At 42.8% G+C, this 14360-nt stretch overlaps 1 protein-coding gene across 9 annotated transcripts in view; it reads right to left on the bottom strand.

Moving 5' to 3' along the window:
* The window catches only part of LOC120571198 (receptor-type tyrosine-protein phosphatase U-like), a 243153-nt gene extending 229396 nt beyond the window's left edge, over nucleotides 1-13757 (bottom strand). For 8 of the 9 annotated variants that reach the window (XM_039819974.1, XM_039819976.1, XM_039819981.1 and 5 more), the window contains exon 1: nucleotides 13496-13757. In XM_039819974.1, the coding sequence (XP_039675908.1) occupies nucleotides 13496-13565 (70 nt within the window). In that variant the 5' untranslated portion in view covers nucleotides 13566-13757. The remainder of the gene's footprint in view (nucleotides 1-13495) is intronic. The other variant, XM_039819979.1, reaches the window with a different exon arrangement.
* Nucleotides 13758-14360: the final 603 nt, after the last annotated feature.

The raw sequence follows: 14360 nt of genomic DNA, 5'->3' as shown, positions 1-14360 counted from the left end.
ATCCATACAGTCGAGTGAATCGACTCGAGTCGCACTGTGGGTAATGGAGACGCCAGGTTTTTGAGGATGAAGCAGAATGTGCGGAATTACAAAAAAAAGACGATGTCTCTGGTTCAACTGCATTGATGTTTCATCATGAGTCCGACAATGTTACGGAGTGATACGCTAAATGAGTGAGTGTACTCTTTCTGTGCAACACATACTGGCAAGTTGCACCATTTGACAACTGTCGCACAACGAATATTCCATAAACACAGAAGAAGTAGCCAAGGGACAGTGGCCGGTACGTGTCGCGTACCTCTGATCTCCCGGCCCCAGGCAATTGACTCCATCTCTTGAAATTGTGATTTTTTTGCCTCCTTTGCTTCGTTCTCTTCTCTCTGCTCTGTCAAGCACATCAGATCCACTGTGTGGCATTTAAAAAGGGTGAATAAATACAGTTGACTTCTGACTTCGTTTTACAAAAACACGGATAAATCCGTTTGCAGGTATTTCCCCTTTCTTAAACACATGCTGGCCTGAAAACCCCATTCCTGTGACTTCACCTGGCTTTCAATAAAGACTTTTAATGGGCCTAAATGCTGTTTCAGGCGTCTTTCTACCCAGATGAGAGTTAGATTTCAGCATAAAGCTTAACACTCAATACTGAGGTAACAGTTTTGGCATAAAAATGATCAGTGCTTGCACAATGTTAGCACATCCCCTCAAAAATCCACAGTGGCTTTAAACACTACTTTAAACCCTAACTTGTTTTAGTGCATAATCAAACATGAATTAATTGTAATCACCTTAGGGAGTTGTGTTGCCATTTATATTGCCTGAAGGTTGAACAAAACCATCATGGACGACTCCATAGCCACACCTATCCTAAAATACGCCATGCCATCTGAGCAACCCATTTCCTACAGAGATCAGAGCCAGTGCTCCTCCTGTGGCAGATAAGTTTCATTATACATTAACACAAGCAAGGGGCTTCTACATGCGAGAAAAAAAAAAAAAAAGAATCCACCCGTGCAGCCTTTTGATGGTAAGCTTTCTGCTGCTCTCATCACTTTTCTAGGTCAATACACAGGATGCTGTGTTTAAACCAACTCACAAACAACATATGTCAACTGCTGCCTTGTGCAAGGGCAAACAAAGTAGATCTGTTTTTTAATATCTACTCAGGTCATCGCAGCATCATCCCTCCAGTGTCTGGGCCAGCCCCATCATCCTCTCATGGCCTATTATTATTGTGTACGAGCTCGCTGACCCCGGCCACAGTGCCATCTGCTCAGACTCTAGTGACGCTGAGATTAGGGGTGTAGGCCAGGAGGGCGCAGGGACACACATGTTCAGTGGCCGATCTGGAGACGCCTCCCCCGGAGTCACTTTCACCTCGCGCCGGCCTGTTAGATCAGACGGCGGCGGCGAGATGAAAGGTGGCGCTCAGAGTTGCGGCACAGACAGAAAGCTGCCCACCAGCTGATTTCCATGCTGTTTCCCCAACAGCTTCCACTGATGTAATCAATAAACCCCCCCCCCCGTACTCCACACACTCCTCTCTTTTCCAACTTCTTCTTTCACTTCACTCTCAGACTTCACTTCTTTTTCTCCACCTCCACCTGAAAAGCCGCGCCCGCAGTACACTCGGGGGTCCGTCTTATTGAATTAATGATTCAAGGCCTCCTGTAACAGCGAGCTTATAAAAACCACAACATCCTGCTCCGGGCACCAGCGGGCGATACGTCTCGTGAAACAAAATGAGGATTTTTAGTATATGCCTCAAATCATCCTTGGCTGGGCTAACACGCTCCTCTGGGAATGCGCGGACCGCTCGCTCATTCCCATGCAGGGCATGATCCGTCAGCTCCTTGCTCATGAATGTAATCCTTTGCATTTATCTGACCGAGTTCAGCGGCCACGGGTGCCTCAAACCCCGCCGCGCTCGCTGCTGATGCGGACGCCTTTTTGGAAGGGAAACACAGCAGATGCTGGCCCAGGTGCTATTGCATCTTAGAAGCGCCAAAATACTGCCATCATCTAAATCACTGCCAAGCTAACCCCGCCACATAGAAGTCAAGAGGCAGAGCTGGAAAGAAGAAAGAGACGGAACTAACAAACGGGTGCATGCCATCTAGAAGGAGCAGAGGAAGGACAGATGGGTTGAGAGGCATCAACGGTGCCAGGGTTGAAGGTTTGATTCCCAGCGGGAACACCTGCGATAGAAGTGGTTATTAATTTTTCTTTCAGACCTCACTGTCAGCTTCTTTCACACATCCTGCAGCACGTTGACACAGTTGTTTCCAATCACAGAAGGAAGTGCTTGGCGTAAAAGGTGCTTGTACAGATTGTGAAACCCCCACCACACCACACCATCATGTTACCTTACATTAAAATGATTCCAAGAGCTCCGGGCTGAACAGGAAAAATACAACACTGGTAATCGGCATTTCAATGTTAACATTTCTCCAACCCTAAATTGAGGTACCAGAATAAATATCGGGAGTTACCCCTAGATTCCACCAGGCGCGGCTGCCGTGGCCGCCAGCGCCCATCACGGCCACTCAAGACAATGCTTGCGATGCGGCGCGTTCCAGAAGCGGCTCTCCGCTCTGTTCAGTTAAAAAATATCTAGTCTTATCTCAATAAATATCTAGTCTATTTTTGACGAACGGGCCGGGCAGGGAGTGGAAGGGCTAGAGCATCTGTCAATTTTCTAAATAAACACCCTGTGCAGACTCCCGCAGACTTCCACTAAAAACACAGCCAGAAATCTTTGATCCGTGCCGTTCATAACTGGACTAAATGGAAGAAACCATTTAACTATGTATACTTCTTACTACAAATATCCAGGAAAAATGACCAAAACAGGCAAGGCAGGCAAGACGCTCCGCTTTTGAGACGCTCCCGGACGCATGGCAGACGACGGTCGGAACCAAACCACGCCGCAGCCGGAACATGGTGGAATTCTAGGGCAAAAGTTGGATCGATGTTTCTAATCCAATTTAAATGGTTATTGCTTCTCGGCCCTCCCTACGATGGGAGATGGTGGTTTTGGACAGGATAGCTTTTCTAAGACTTTTTCCTTCCGACTAGGGATGTAACGGTATGAAAATTTAACCTTGCGGTTATAGTGACCAAAATTATCAGGGTTCTCGGTATTATCGCGGTATTTTTAAAAGTGTGTTCAATACGGTCAGAAAGCACTGATTGAGGTACACATGCTGAAATAGTTCCAAAGTTTAACAGTGTTTATTATATTACAAAAATACAGACAATAGGCTGATAAATGTCCTGAGCGCTGTCATCTCCTCCTTCCGCCACGATTCCAACTTCAAGAAACGCACGTTGGAGGCTACGCAGTGCGCCACCGCGGCGACTTCAGGAGACTCGGATGAAGCTGGGAAGGATTAAACACGCGGTTTCCACACTGTGACAATAATGATATTTTAAATGAAAACGGTAATTGTTATCGTCAACACTTTTTTTAATCGTGGTTTACCGTTACACCGGTAATCGTTACATCCCTACTTCCGACGTGGTGGAACTACACGTCACACGAACTGCACTCAGGAGATCCGACACTTGTATACCACTACAAAGTAAGACGCTCCAGGAAAAAAAGGGCAAAATCAGCCTAAACCTGGCATTAATCCAAACTTAGTTACAGAAGGAGGAAGTGAAGAAGCGGTTGATGAAGACATCCCGCAGCGATAGCAGACACACAGGTGTTGCTGCTCATGCGGCATACCCTCCCCCCCCGCTGTGCACAGGAGGGTCACTGCTAACCCTGACAGGGGTGAGCAGGTGATGCCGCACTGCCCTTGTTCAATCCCTTGAGGGACACGACTTATTTTTTTATTTAATAATTGGACTTTTCTCTTTCACAAGTTTTCCATTCAACTTTTAATATCTCTTGTGTGCCACAGGGACACTCGGAGGCCCACAGGTTTGATAACTTTAAACGCCTACTTTTTTAAAGTGTAATATCTACAGCCGCCCTGGGACCTGCACACCCCGGGTCTTGCTCCATATCACTGATTTGTTTTTTTTCCCTTTCCTTTTTTTATCTTACAAAAATGAAGGGTAAGATATAAGACGGGGGTGAGTTTAGAGTTTGAAGTTTGGCATTTCATCTAACACGAGTTTTATCAGCACTGTGGTCTTCTACCTTAATGACACGGGGGACTAAACACGTGAGCCCGGGACGGAAAACTCTGGGAGATAAAGTGTCGAGGAGAAGGTAGCAGAGCTGAAAAGAAATAGCTTTTGGCATCATGCAGTTATTTTACCCCCAAAAGCTGCAGAAAGAGAAAGGAGGCGAGAGGAATTCCCGCAGTTTGGCCCTAGATGTCATCTCAATACAAAGCGACACATGCTGACAGCACCGCCACAAAAATCATCCTGTGGCTGAACTCTAAACTCCCCCCCCATCTGCTGAATCTGCTGCTCGGTCACCTCACACTGCAGCGATAGGCGAGCGACAGTTTCCTCTCACGATTCCCATCAAACTGTCATCGGCCGTGACAGGCCCGACCACAGGTTTCATAGCCGGGGAAAAGCTTGGACAATTGGTTCAGCCGCACGGTGTAAACAAACCGTCTGCTAGGCGGCGAGAGCAATAGGGGAATATTCATAAAGATTATTCACGGCTGGCTGTCAGCGGCGGTGACAAATCTGGGAGGTAATGGCGGCGGCGAATCTAACGGAGAGCAGGACTGCACTAAATGGAAAGGCAGCCATCACTGCAGAACAGTCACGCACCTGCATATCTCATCTCTTTGTCCAACTCATCCTTAAAACAAGCGCACAGTCGCAGCTTACAGGATTCGACATCATCAATCTCACCCGCCATTCCCAGAGAGTTGGCCATGTCTGTGTGCTGAGGGCAATGATTTCAAATACCACAGGGTAAATTATCCTCGAAAAGAAAAAAAAAGAAAAAATCCTCCCTCAAACACTCCACACTGTTATCTATCATCAATCTGTGACATTGAGTGCATTCCTTAAATTCTGATAAAGTGCCGTACTTTGCTCTTCTGGTACACCCACTTTCCCTTAACCTGCTTTGTCTATTTCCTCCAAGTAGGGCTAGTATGGCATTATTTGAAAGGTTTTGATAATAGTGCTGATACGGTACCTGACTTTCAGTTTTGATACCTCACATTGAGAAATATTAATATTTGTTTCTCCATTTTGACAGAAGAAGCTGAAGTTCTCAAACGCTGTCTTGTCCCAGAATACAGTTTTTGAAGTTAGTACAAAACAAAGTACATTGATTTCCTTTAAATTAACAGAAATTGAGACTTGAAGATGAAACTAAGAGTTGCTGTCTTTGTGTTCTGTAAAAATGTTATCAACACCACAGATACAGACCACGTCGTCATTAGTGGTCTGGGGTTGGTTTGCAATTGGCTAGCACCTACGGTTCCATCTTTTCCCATTCCCATTTGAAAACATGACATTTTTCCCTTTGGTGTTTACATTCAGAATTAAAAAAAAGAGAAATCAAATTTCTGAATTTGTAACAGTGTTTTTCCGTATGCTGTAATTTCTACCGTTTGGAGGTTATTATGACAAATGTCGCCCATTCCTTTCCCAACATTCCACATGGATGCAATGCTGAAATTTCTAGTGAATAAAACCTAATGATTTAACTTAAACTCATTATAAAGACTTTTTGTTTTCTGGTTTTCTGAAGCCCGTCATTTGTTGTAATGTTTCGCAGCTTTGAGCAGCACATCTGTATTCTTCATGCAGTCCATTGTGGTACAATGGTGTCCATCAAAAGACACACCCAAAAGTCAAGCACATCTGGTATGCATAATGACTTTGGAGTATACTTTTGTCACTCGGTATAAATACTCTTCCTACTGAAAACGGCAACAAAAAAGGCAGAGGAATGCAAGGCACATCACCGCTGACTGTTACCTAACAGTGTTAAAGCGTTTTAAAAGGTGAATTTATTCGAGGTTCATTGCTTCAAGATTTGATGAGACAAGTGTTACTGCCTGGCGGAATGATATTGCCTTTCTTCAAGATGGTTGAGGAATTTAGAGACACTGGGCTTTAAAGGTACTCAGGTTTCAGAGACAAATATTGTTGTCAGTGCAATTGCTTCACCGCCTGCTTTCAAAGCATCACCCTCACACTCTCAATGCTCTGTGGACAATTTGAGACATGATCTGTGTCAGACGGTGAGCTCCTATATTGAAAGAGAGAGGGGTGGGAGGACTGCACAGAGGCGTCTCAGGCACTTGAAGCATTTCAAAGAATTTGCTAAAAAGTGAGCTGATGTCGGAGTATCATCTGTGGTTTAAAACGTCTGTACGCTTTAATGTCTTTGGCTTTTGTTGCCCCGGCAGCAGGTCAGTCCTCTGAGCCTCGATAATCATAAATTAGCTCCACTCCTGCATACCTGCAACAGACAGCAAATTCCAAGAGCCAAATTCCACCAGCAGCTGATTCTCAAGCATCGGATGTGTTCATGCTAGAAGTTTACCCCACTCACCTTTTTCACTGATTTCATCCAGCGGATCATTATATATAGCTTGTTGAAATAAAACTCAAAGCTGTAAAAGCAATGAAATGAGTCAGTGATAGAAGAGCGAGCAATAGCAATCACAAACCCAGCAGCTTCCTTTTAAGTAATCTAAACTGAATACCAACATAGGCGTTCGAAGACACGAGAGGAAGTCTGAAAAGGAGCAAATTAACTTTATTGTCTAAACATGTTGGAGCGATCAGCTCGACAGGATGCGCGGCGCGTGCTGGCAACCCTCCATCTGCTCAGTATTGATTTGTTGTAGATGGAGGGGGGGGGGAAAAACACATTTTTAACACCTGGAGAGGCGAAGCCGCTCCTGGTTCTCCCCACAAAGACGCCTCGTGGGTTCAGGCCAAGTCCGTCTGGCAGCTCTGTCAGCTCCATTAACATGCATGGTGGTGATGGGCACACGCCAGCAGCAGCAGCAGCAGCACGGGGAGATCAAAGTCATAAACATACTGCACAAGGTGATAATGGTTGGAGATGGTCTCATTGCTACCACCATAAATGACCAACGTGGCTTCCAACACCAGCCCTGCTGAACAATTACCTCAATTAATAGTCAAGAAAATGTAAATGTAACATACAGTATGACCACCAGTCAAACTCAGCCAAGCTCTGTCAAAGATGCCTTTGAACCATTCCAATGCCTCCATGTCACATGTCTTCCCTATTAACGTGTTGAAATACAAAACAATATCACAATATAGTTATAGGCCTATCGTTGTTGAGATATGTAATTAACTATCTATCTATCTATCTATCTATCTATCTATCTATCTATCTATCTATCTATCTATCTATATATATATATATATATATATATATATATATATATATATATATATATATATAAGCATGTTTTCTGGTAATTCAATAAATAAACAGTCCTTTGAAATAACCACATGGTAAAACCTATTTATGTATACTCCTGTGTGACTTAGGCTAAATACTTGAGAAAGTAGTATTTTATTAAGAAGTTTGGTAGAAAATAAACATAACGTGCAAGGATCAGAACGTAAAGCATCGTCCAAACGACGTAAATACTGTATTGACATAACGCAAGTCAGCTTCTGGTTTTTCGACATCACGATAGTAATGATATCGAACAATACATACGATAAGTCATATTTATACTGTTTTGACAATATATACTGTATGGTGATATCGCCCAGGCCTAACCGACATTATGAAGAAGACACTGTGTTTTAAAAAGCAACCAAACCTGTGGTTATTTTACATGGACTATTTCTTTTTTAGTATGGATATGTACTGACCATCAACAGCTAGCTTAGCTGTTAGCTTAGCTAGGTAGCTACCCTGGTGGGTTTAAACCCAACAGGCCTTCAAAAGTTCTTACCTCACAAAGTAAAGACGCGGGGTTCTCACATCCTCCAACTCTGAACAAAACCAGCCAATTCTGAATGCGGGTTTACCAGTGGCTAACGTTAGCACGCCAGCTAAGCTAACACAACATGTAAATAAGACAACTTTGGTACTAAGAGCTGTATATCTTCTCTTTTGATATAGGCTCTGCATTCTACCCCGACTGTCACATTATTTAGATTATTATTATTATTAATCATTATTTATTAGCCTACATTAGCTTACTTTGCAGTGTTACGTACAAACGTCCAGTTCTGAGTCAAGATAGCAAGTCCCAGACCAATCTGTCCGCTGAACGCCCAGTGACTCAAAATTTCAAAACGTAATCCCATACACTGCTTGCTACTGAAAAGAAAGTATTCACATTTCTGTAACACATGATGCGTATTTGGCCAAATACTCTTGACAACTGAAGATACACAACATGGAAAGATAGATGGTGCGGAAGGAGCTGGGGCTTAGACAGGCACAATAAGGTCTATTGGAGCCGGCGACATTGCATTTCACCAACTTAACTCCCTAGGGGAAAATTGACTTCAGTTGCACAACAGCAGCCTTAACTCCTCCCTCAATGATAAGAGGAAATCATTTTAAGATAGATAGAAGTAATCACGCTGCGGGTATATATGAAAGGTATCGAAGTTTGCCAAGTCACTCAGCTATTCACAGTCCTCACGACTTCCAAACTCCTATAAAGTTTGCCGTTGTGATGATTAAAAGTTAAATGTTAATTCTGTTGAACACCTTTTCAAGTTTGCTTTAGCCACGCTGCCAATAAAACTCTCGGAGACGAATGACTGGTGACGAACAGCAGAGGCAATTAAAATTTCTCAAAAGCCATCAAAGTGGTGGAGTGTAGGGAAGGAAAAGCCCGATTGACTTCCACCTCAGCCGGGCTGCTTTGCTCTCACTGGCTGCATCTGTCAGGCTGCTTTGGCTGATCGAGTATATCCACACATTTTATGCTTGACCCATCCTTTTTAACTGAAGAAAATCAGGCTCATGCAGACTGTTTGCAATATGCAACCCATCTAATGCTGCATCAGAAAGGTGAGAAGCGAAATGCTGGCTGTACTCATCATTTTAAATTGGTCGTTTTTATCCATTTCCAGGTTAATTGCGGCCATTCTTCTTCAGCCAAAAAAGGCAATTAAAGCTAGATTGTTTAGTCTGTTGCTTCAAAAAAAAAAATAAAAAAATCAGTCCCACAGCTCTGGAGATGTTCTGCTGGGAGTTATATTGATAGATTTCTGTGATTTTTCTTCCTTTAAAAAATGGGTGTTGAAACAACCCTTGTTCCTTTGACATCTCATTATCACAAACTATAATTACAGAATGCACTCATTATCTTTAACAACGTGTAGCCATTATGCAGTTGTTCTATTAAAGATTCTTGTGTTATTTCCTCCAGAACAAGCACATTTCATCATTGCCTTTTGTGCGAACATACGCTCCATTTTCTCCATTTAAAGCTTCCACATTTGCCCCAGGAGAGCCGTGTGTGTCAGGCTATTTTCTGTTGGATTAACACTGAGCCGGATTCACGCCGCTACACACCAAGGACCCTTTCTACATCCTCCCAGCAGCCCGTGAAAGCCCACCTTCTTGTGTCAGCGCCCATTTCAGTGTGGTCTTTTCACGCTAACCTCTTTCCGACCTCCAATTTCATAGGGTTTGGAGCGGCGTGTCAGGGCTGCTCAGTGTTGGGGTTAGCTCACGTGGTTTTATTCTAAGATTAAATTGCGTTCCTGCGCTGACTCCTCGGAGACCCAGCTAACAGGGCCCGGGTGCACTTAAACAACACAGCAGGTTTCAACTTCAACAATCACACATTCTGTAGGTGAAACTACACAGCTGAGGTAAGACACCTCCAAGTGCAGCCACATGCTGGCACTCCACTTTAGTATAGTGGAGCATTTGCCTGATTACAACAGAAATACAAAGTGAGGTAGCCCTGCGTTTTTTCTTGTTTCAGCATTAAAGCTGTACGACACAACTCGTTGGCAGCCCCAGAAGCAGTGATGTAGTCCACATGATACGCAGGTATATGCAGTATACCCAAGCTCCAGGATTTCCATATACCCACTTAAAAATGCCCAATGACACGCAAAAACATACTTTCTATTATATTTTTGATATGTTTCGAATTGTCATCTGTGTTCTTTTTCTTCGCATAGGCTAAATAAAAAGGTATTTCCATCGTAAATTGGTGCATAAAAGTGTAGGAAATGAAGTTGTTGACGCTCAAAACTTTCCTGGGGGAGGACACCCAGACCCCCCCACTATGAGATAGATATATATATATACACACACACACACACATACACATACACACACACATACATACATATATATACATACATACATACATACATACACACACACACACAGTATACCCACTACAATACATTAGACTACACCACTGCCCAGAAGAGAAATATTGCAACTTCAATACTCATAGATTAGACGTCAACAAACTGTTTAAACCTAGAGCCGTTTCAGAACCTCTATACGTTTACAGTACCAACCAAAATGGGTTTGTAATATTGAGTAGAAACCAGTGTCAGGTATCAAAAGTTCACAACGAATGCCTCTCCTTTCAAAAAGAAAAATCTGAATTTTATTACATTTGCTCCAAGGATCGCCACAACCCGGCTCCGATCAATTAACATGCATCAAGTGATGCAACCGTTCGCAACGCAGCCAAACTGTGTAGCACTTTGGACTTGTTAACTTTTATCAGATATGATCTGATCTAAATCAAGCAACTTTTCGAACATATGGTATACTTTATTTAGGCATGGCTCGTTATGTCTGGTGATTGAATATTACTTTAAAACTTCAGAAATGAGTTAAACCAAGTTTAGACTCCCCCAAACGGCTGTAAAACATTAGGTATTGGAACAGATATCGAAGCCCTTTGTGTATCTCAAAATACCAAAGCAACGGCAGAGACTACAGACAGACATAGGCAGGCCTGGGTGTCGTTGAAATGTTCACCACTCGTTAGAGGCGCAATGATTAGACAATGAATCCATTAGTCAACGGTAGGGCTGGGTATCGCTACTCAATACTTTGAAGGTTTTGACTGAAATAACCCAGCACAGAGTACTATCAAAACTTCTCCAGCCCAACGATACTTGCATTTGATTCTTTTTGTACCCAGATCTAGGAACAAATTACTATTTGTATGGTAAAGCCAGCAGCCAGTTACTGCAAGCGTTCTTTGATTTAATGACGTGTGATTGGCCCACTACCCCAGCAGCTACAACCCATACAGTCTGTGGTGTGGTGAAGTTACGCCCATATGAACACTTTCATTTGCATTTTTCGCGACTGAATGCTTCCATTCACATGACGGGTATCCAATGAAGTAGAAAAAATTGTCTATTGATACTACTGGTATCTATTGGTATCAGTATCACTTTAAGGGAACTGGTATTGGTATCGTATTTTTTAAGCAATATCCAGCCCAAGTCGACGGACAGGAAATCAATCAGCAACTATTGTGAGTTTTGAGTTTGAGTTATTTGGAGTATGAAAATCACTGGTTCCAGCTTCTCTGAATATGTTCTAGTTTCCTCAGTCCTTTATTACAGTAAATTAAATATATTTGGTTGTTGTACTGCTGGTCATCCAAAACAAGACATTTGAAGACTCTGGGAAATTGCGATAGGCATTTGTCATAGTTTTATAGACCAGACGGTTTCATTATTTGAAATAAATAATCACATATTGATTGATAATGAAAATAATCATTAGTTTCAGCCCTACTACTAGGGCCGATATGATACCTTGCTTTGACCTATATAAAAATGTCTAAACAAAAGCCGCCATACAAGAACTTTGACATGAAAAACCGGGAAACTGGGAATCTGATCAATAAAGTAAAAAAATAAAAAATAAAATAAAAAATGACTACAAATCTGACCAGACATTTAATGCCAACTTTCTCAAAGACAAAGTGCTACATATTTCAGTCGATACCAAAAAGTATTCTAGGTTCGACATACAGCCCGAGACAGAAGTAGGAGAGACCAGTTTTGTCTTGACCCATTACTTCCTGTGGAAATTTTCACACATTGCAAGTGTCCATTCTTGACAAAAGAATTCATTTCCAATGTACGCGCCAGCTGGCGAAGAGTCTTCTCTGTTGATCGGTGTAATCTCAGAAGACAGTTGGGTTGCTACACTAAATCTTGCCTACAGAACCAACTTGATCCTGGAGAGCAGGGAGTGGCTCAGTGCACGTCTGTTCAGCAGCAACTGCTTTAGGTGGCTGTGTAACTGACACCAGAGTATTTATACCGTCGCTTGCGACGCTCACACAAGAGTTGCAAAGCATTCTTGAGATTAACCAACTGTCACTTTTACTTGGGACAACTTGACTGACTGGGAGTGACCAGAGGCATTTGTTCTACCCTATATTCCACAACATTCTTCAAAAGTCAAAGGTTCGGAGGCCTCGGAAATCTGCAACCATTCAAATGTTAAACTCCAGAACTGAAGTCGCATTTGAACTCCATAGGCTCTGTTGGATTTGAGGTATTATGGCATTAAATCTCAGTTGAGCAAACTACTTCTGTCTATCAGAGTTTGACTGACGCACGCACGCACACACACACACACACACACACACACACACACACACACACACACACACACACACACACACAGAATAGTTGCATCTGCCAGTGCCAGTGTTTTTATTTTATTTGGGGCACAAAACTGACATTACTTATTCATCTCTCCACTGTATTTCTTTGTAGCAGCATAAAAAAAAAACACACTCCTCCTGATTTGTTCCTCCCAAACGCCTCTGATGGCTGATTTTCTACAGACTGAACCAATCATCCCCTGCATCAGTAACAAAATCATGCAACATGTTCCATCAATGCTATTAACATGCAGGAAAGTTAGCAGCCCATTTAATGTGAACATCATCAGCAATAAATAAAAGCTAGTGAGAGATGACTTCATCACTGGGATGGGATTTTAACATTTTCTGGCATGACACATTGGAGTAGAGAATGTGGATGCCACCTACTGAAGCCTGACTGTCATGATGCTGAATGCACTTGGACAGAGATAGAGGGATAGAGGAAAGAGAGAGGAGAGCTCAGGATGCAAATAATGAATCCACTTAACTCGAATTTCATCTAGTGAGGAAATGTTCTTAGAAAATACAGTAGCCTAATCAGAAATACTACTGAGCCGTGTAATAAAATGAAATGAGGCTGTGATTTTACTCAACGAGGTTGCAAGGCAATTCCACATGTCATGTCCCCCGTGAAATATTAACATTTCAATGCACACAGGCTACAAAAAGGAGAAAGTTCACACCAGCGAAAGCAGCCAGGGTCTGATTTTAACAGCGGACGCACACTTTGAGACAACTTTTCAAGTTGCGGAGCAAAATGCAAGATTGGCTTCGAGATTTATGTCTAGACTGTGTATGCTGGGGGGTAAACCTCTGACGACCAACTTTAAAAACAGCGAGAGGATTTACAGGTGCGCGCTCTAGACAAATTCCAAACTGGCAAATATGTTAAATGTTTCCTTGGTTGTTGTTTTTTTTACCTGTTGGACCTTCCATGCTGTCTGCGTAGATCCTGACGGCCAGCATCAGTAGCAATGCTGCTGAATACATGTTGGCAGAAGAAGTAAAGTCCAGCTCGTTTTGTCACAAGAAGAAAATCCTAAAGGAAAGTCCAGCAGCGGTGGCAGCGGGACTGGAGAGAAGTTGTGCGCCAGGCTCCGTTCATTGCTGAATCCCCCCGCAGAAGAAGCGCTGTCTGCCCGCTCCCCTCTCAGCCCGCACAGGGAGCATCTGATCTCAAGCTAAAGCGTTCAAAAAGAGCCCCCCTTTTTTCCTGTAACGGCTGCGCTACTTTTTTTGTACTGTCAAAGTAAGCAAGTGGCACGCGGGAGTGCGGGGCTGCGGCGCCTCCATGTGGCGAGGCGGTGCATCTCATTCTCACACTAGTCCTGCAGTGTCCCCGGAACAGCCAATGACTAGACATACAGTACAAATGGGGACATTTTTTTCCTCAATGTGTCCTTTTAGTGCATTGCTGGCTTCCAAACAGACTCTCACGCTAAAGCCGCTACATTATAAATATTTGACTCACTTGTGCTGGGGGTATAAGGGAGCAGGGGTGGAGCTGGGGCGCTTTTGGGGCTCCAGCATTGGCGATGTTAGACCCATTTTAGGGGAGCTCAAGCCCCCCTCAATTTCATCTCAGCCCCCCTAAAAATTATAAATAATAAAAACATTTTATTTATATATATATTTATTTATTTATTATTATTATTATTTTTATATATATATATATATATATATATATATATATATATATATATATATATATATATATATATATATAATGTGAAGTTTAACATTTGTAGTCCCCAGAGAAGAAGTTGGTCATTTCATGGAGCAGAT

Source organism: Perca fluviatilis, chromosome 13 (genome assembly GCF_010015445.1).
Source record: "Perca fluviatilis chromosome 13, GENO_Pfluv_1.0, whole genome shotgun sequence".
NCBI lineage: Eukaryota > Metazoa > Chordata > Actinopteri > Perciformes > Percidae > Perca > Perca fluviatilis.
The sequence above is the reverse complement of the archived record's forward strand: the minus strand, read 5'-3'. Positions and strand labels throughout refer to the sequence as shown.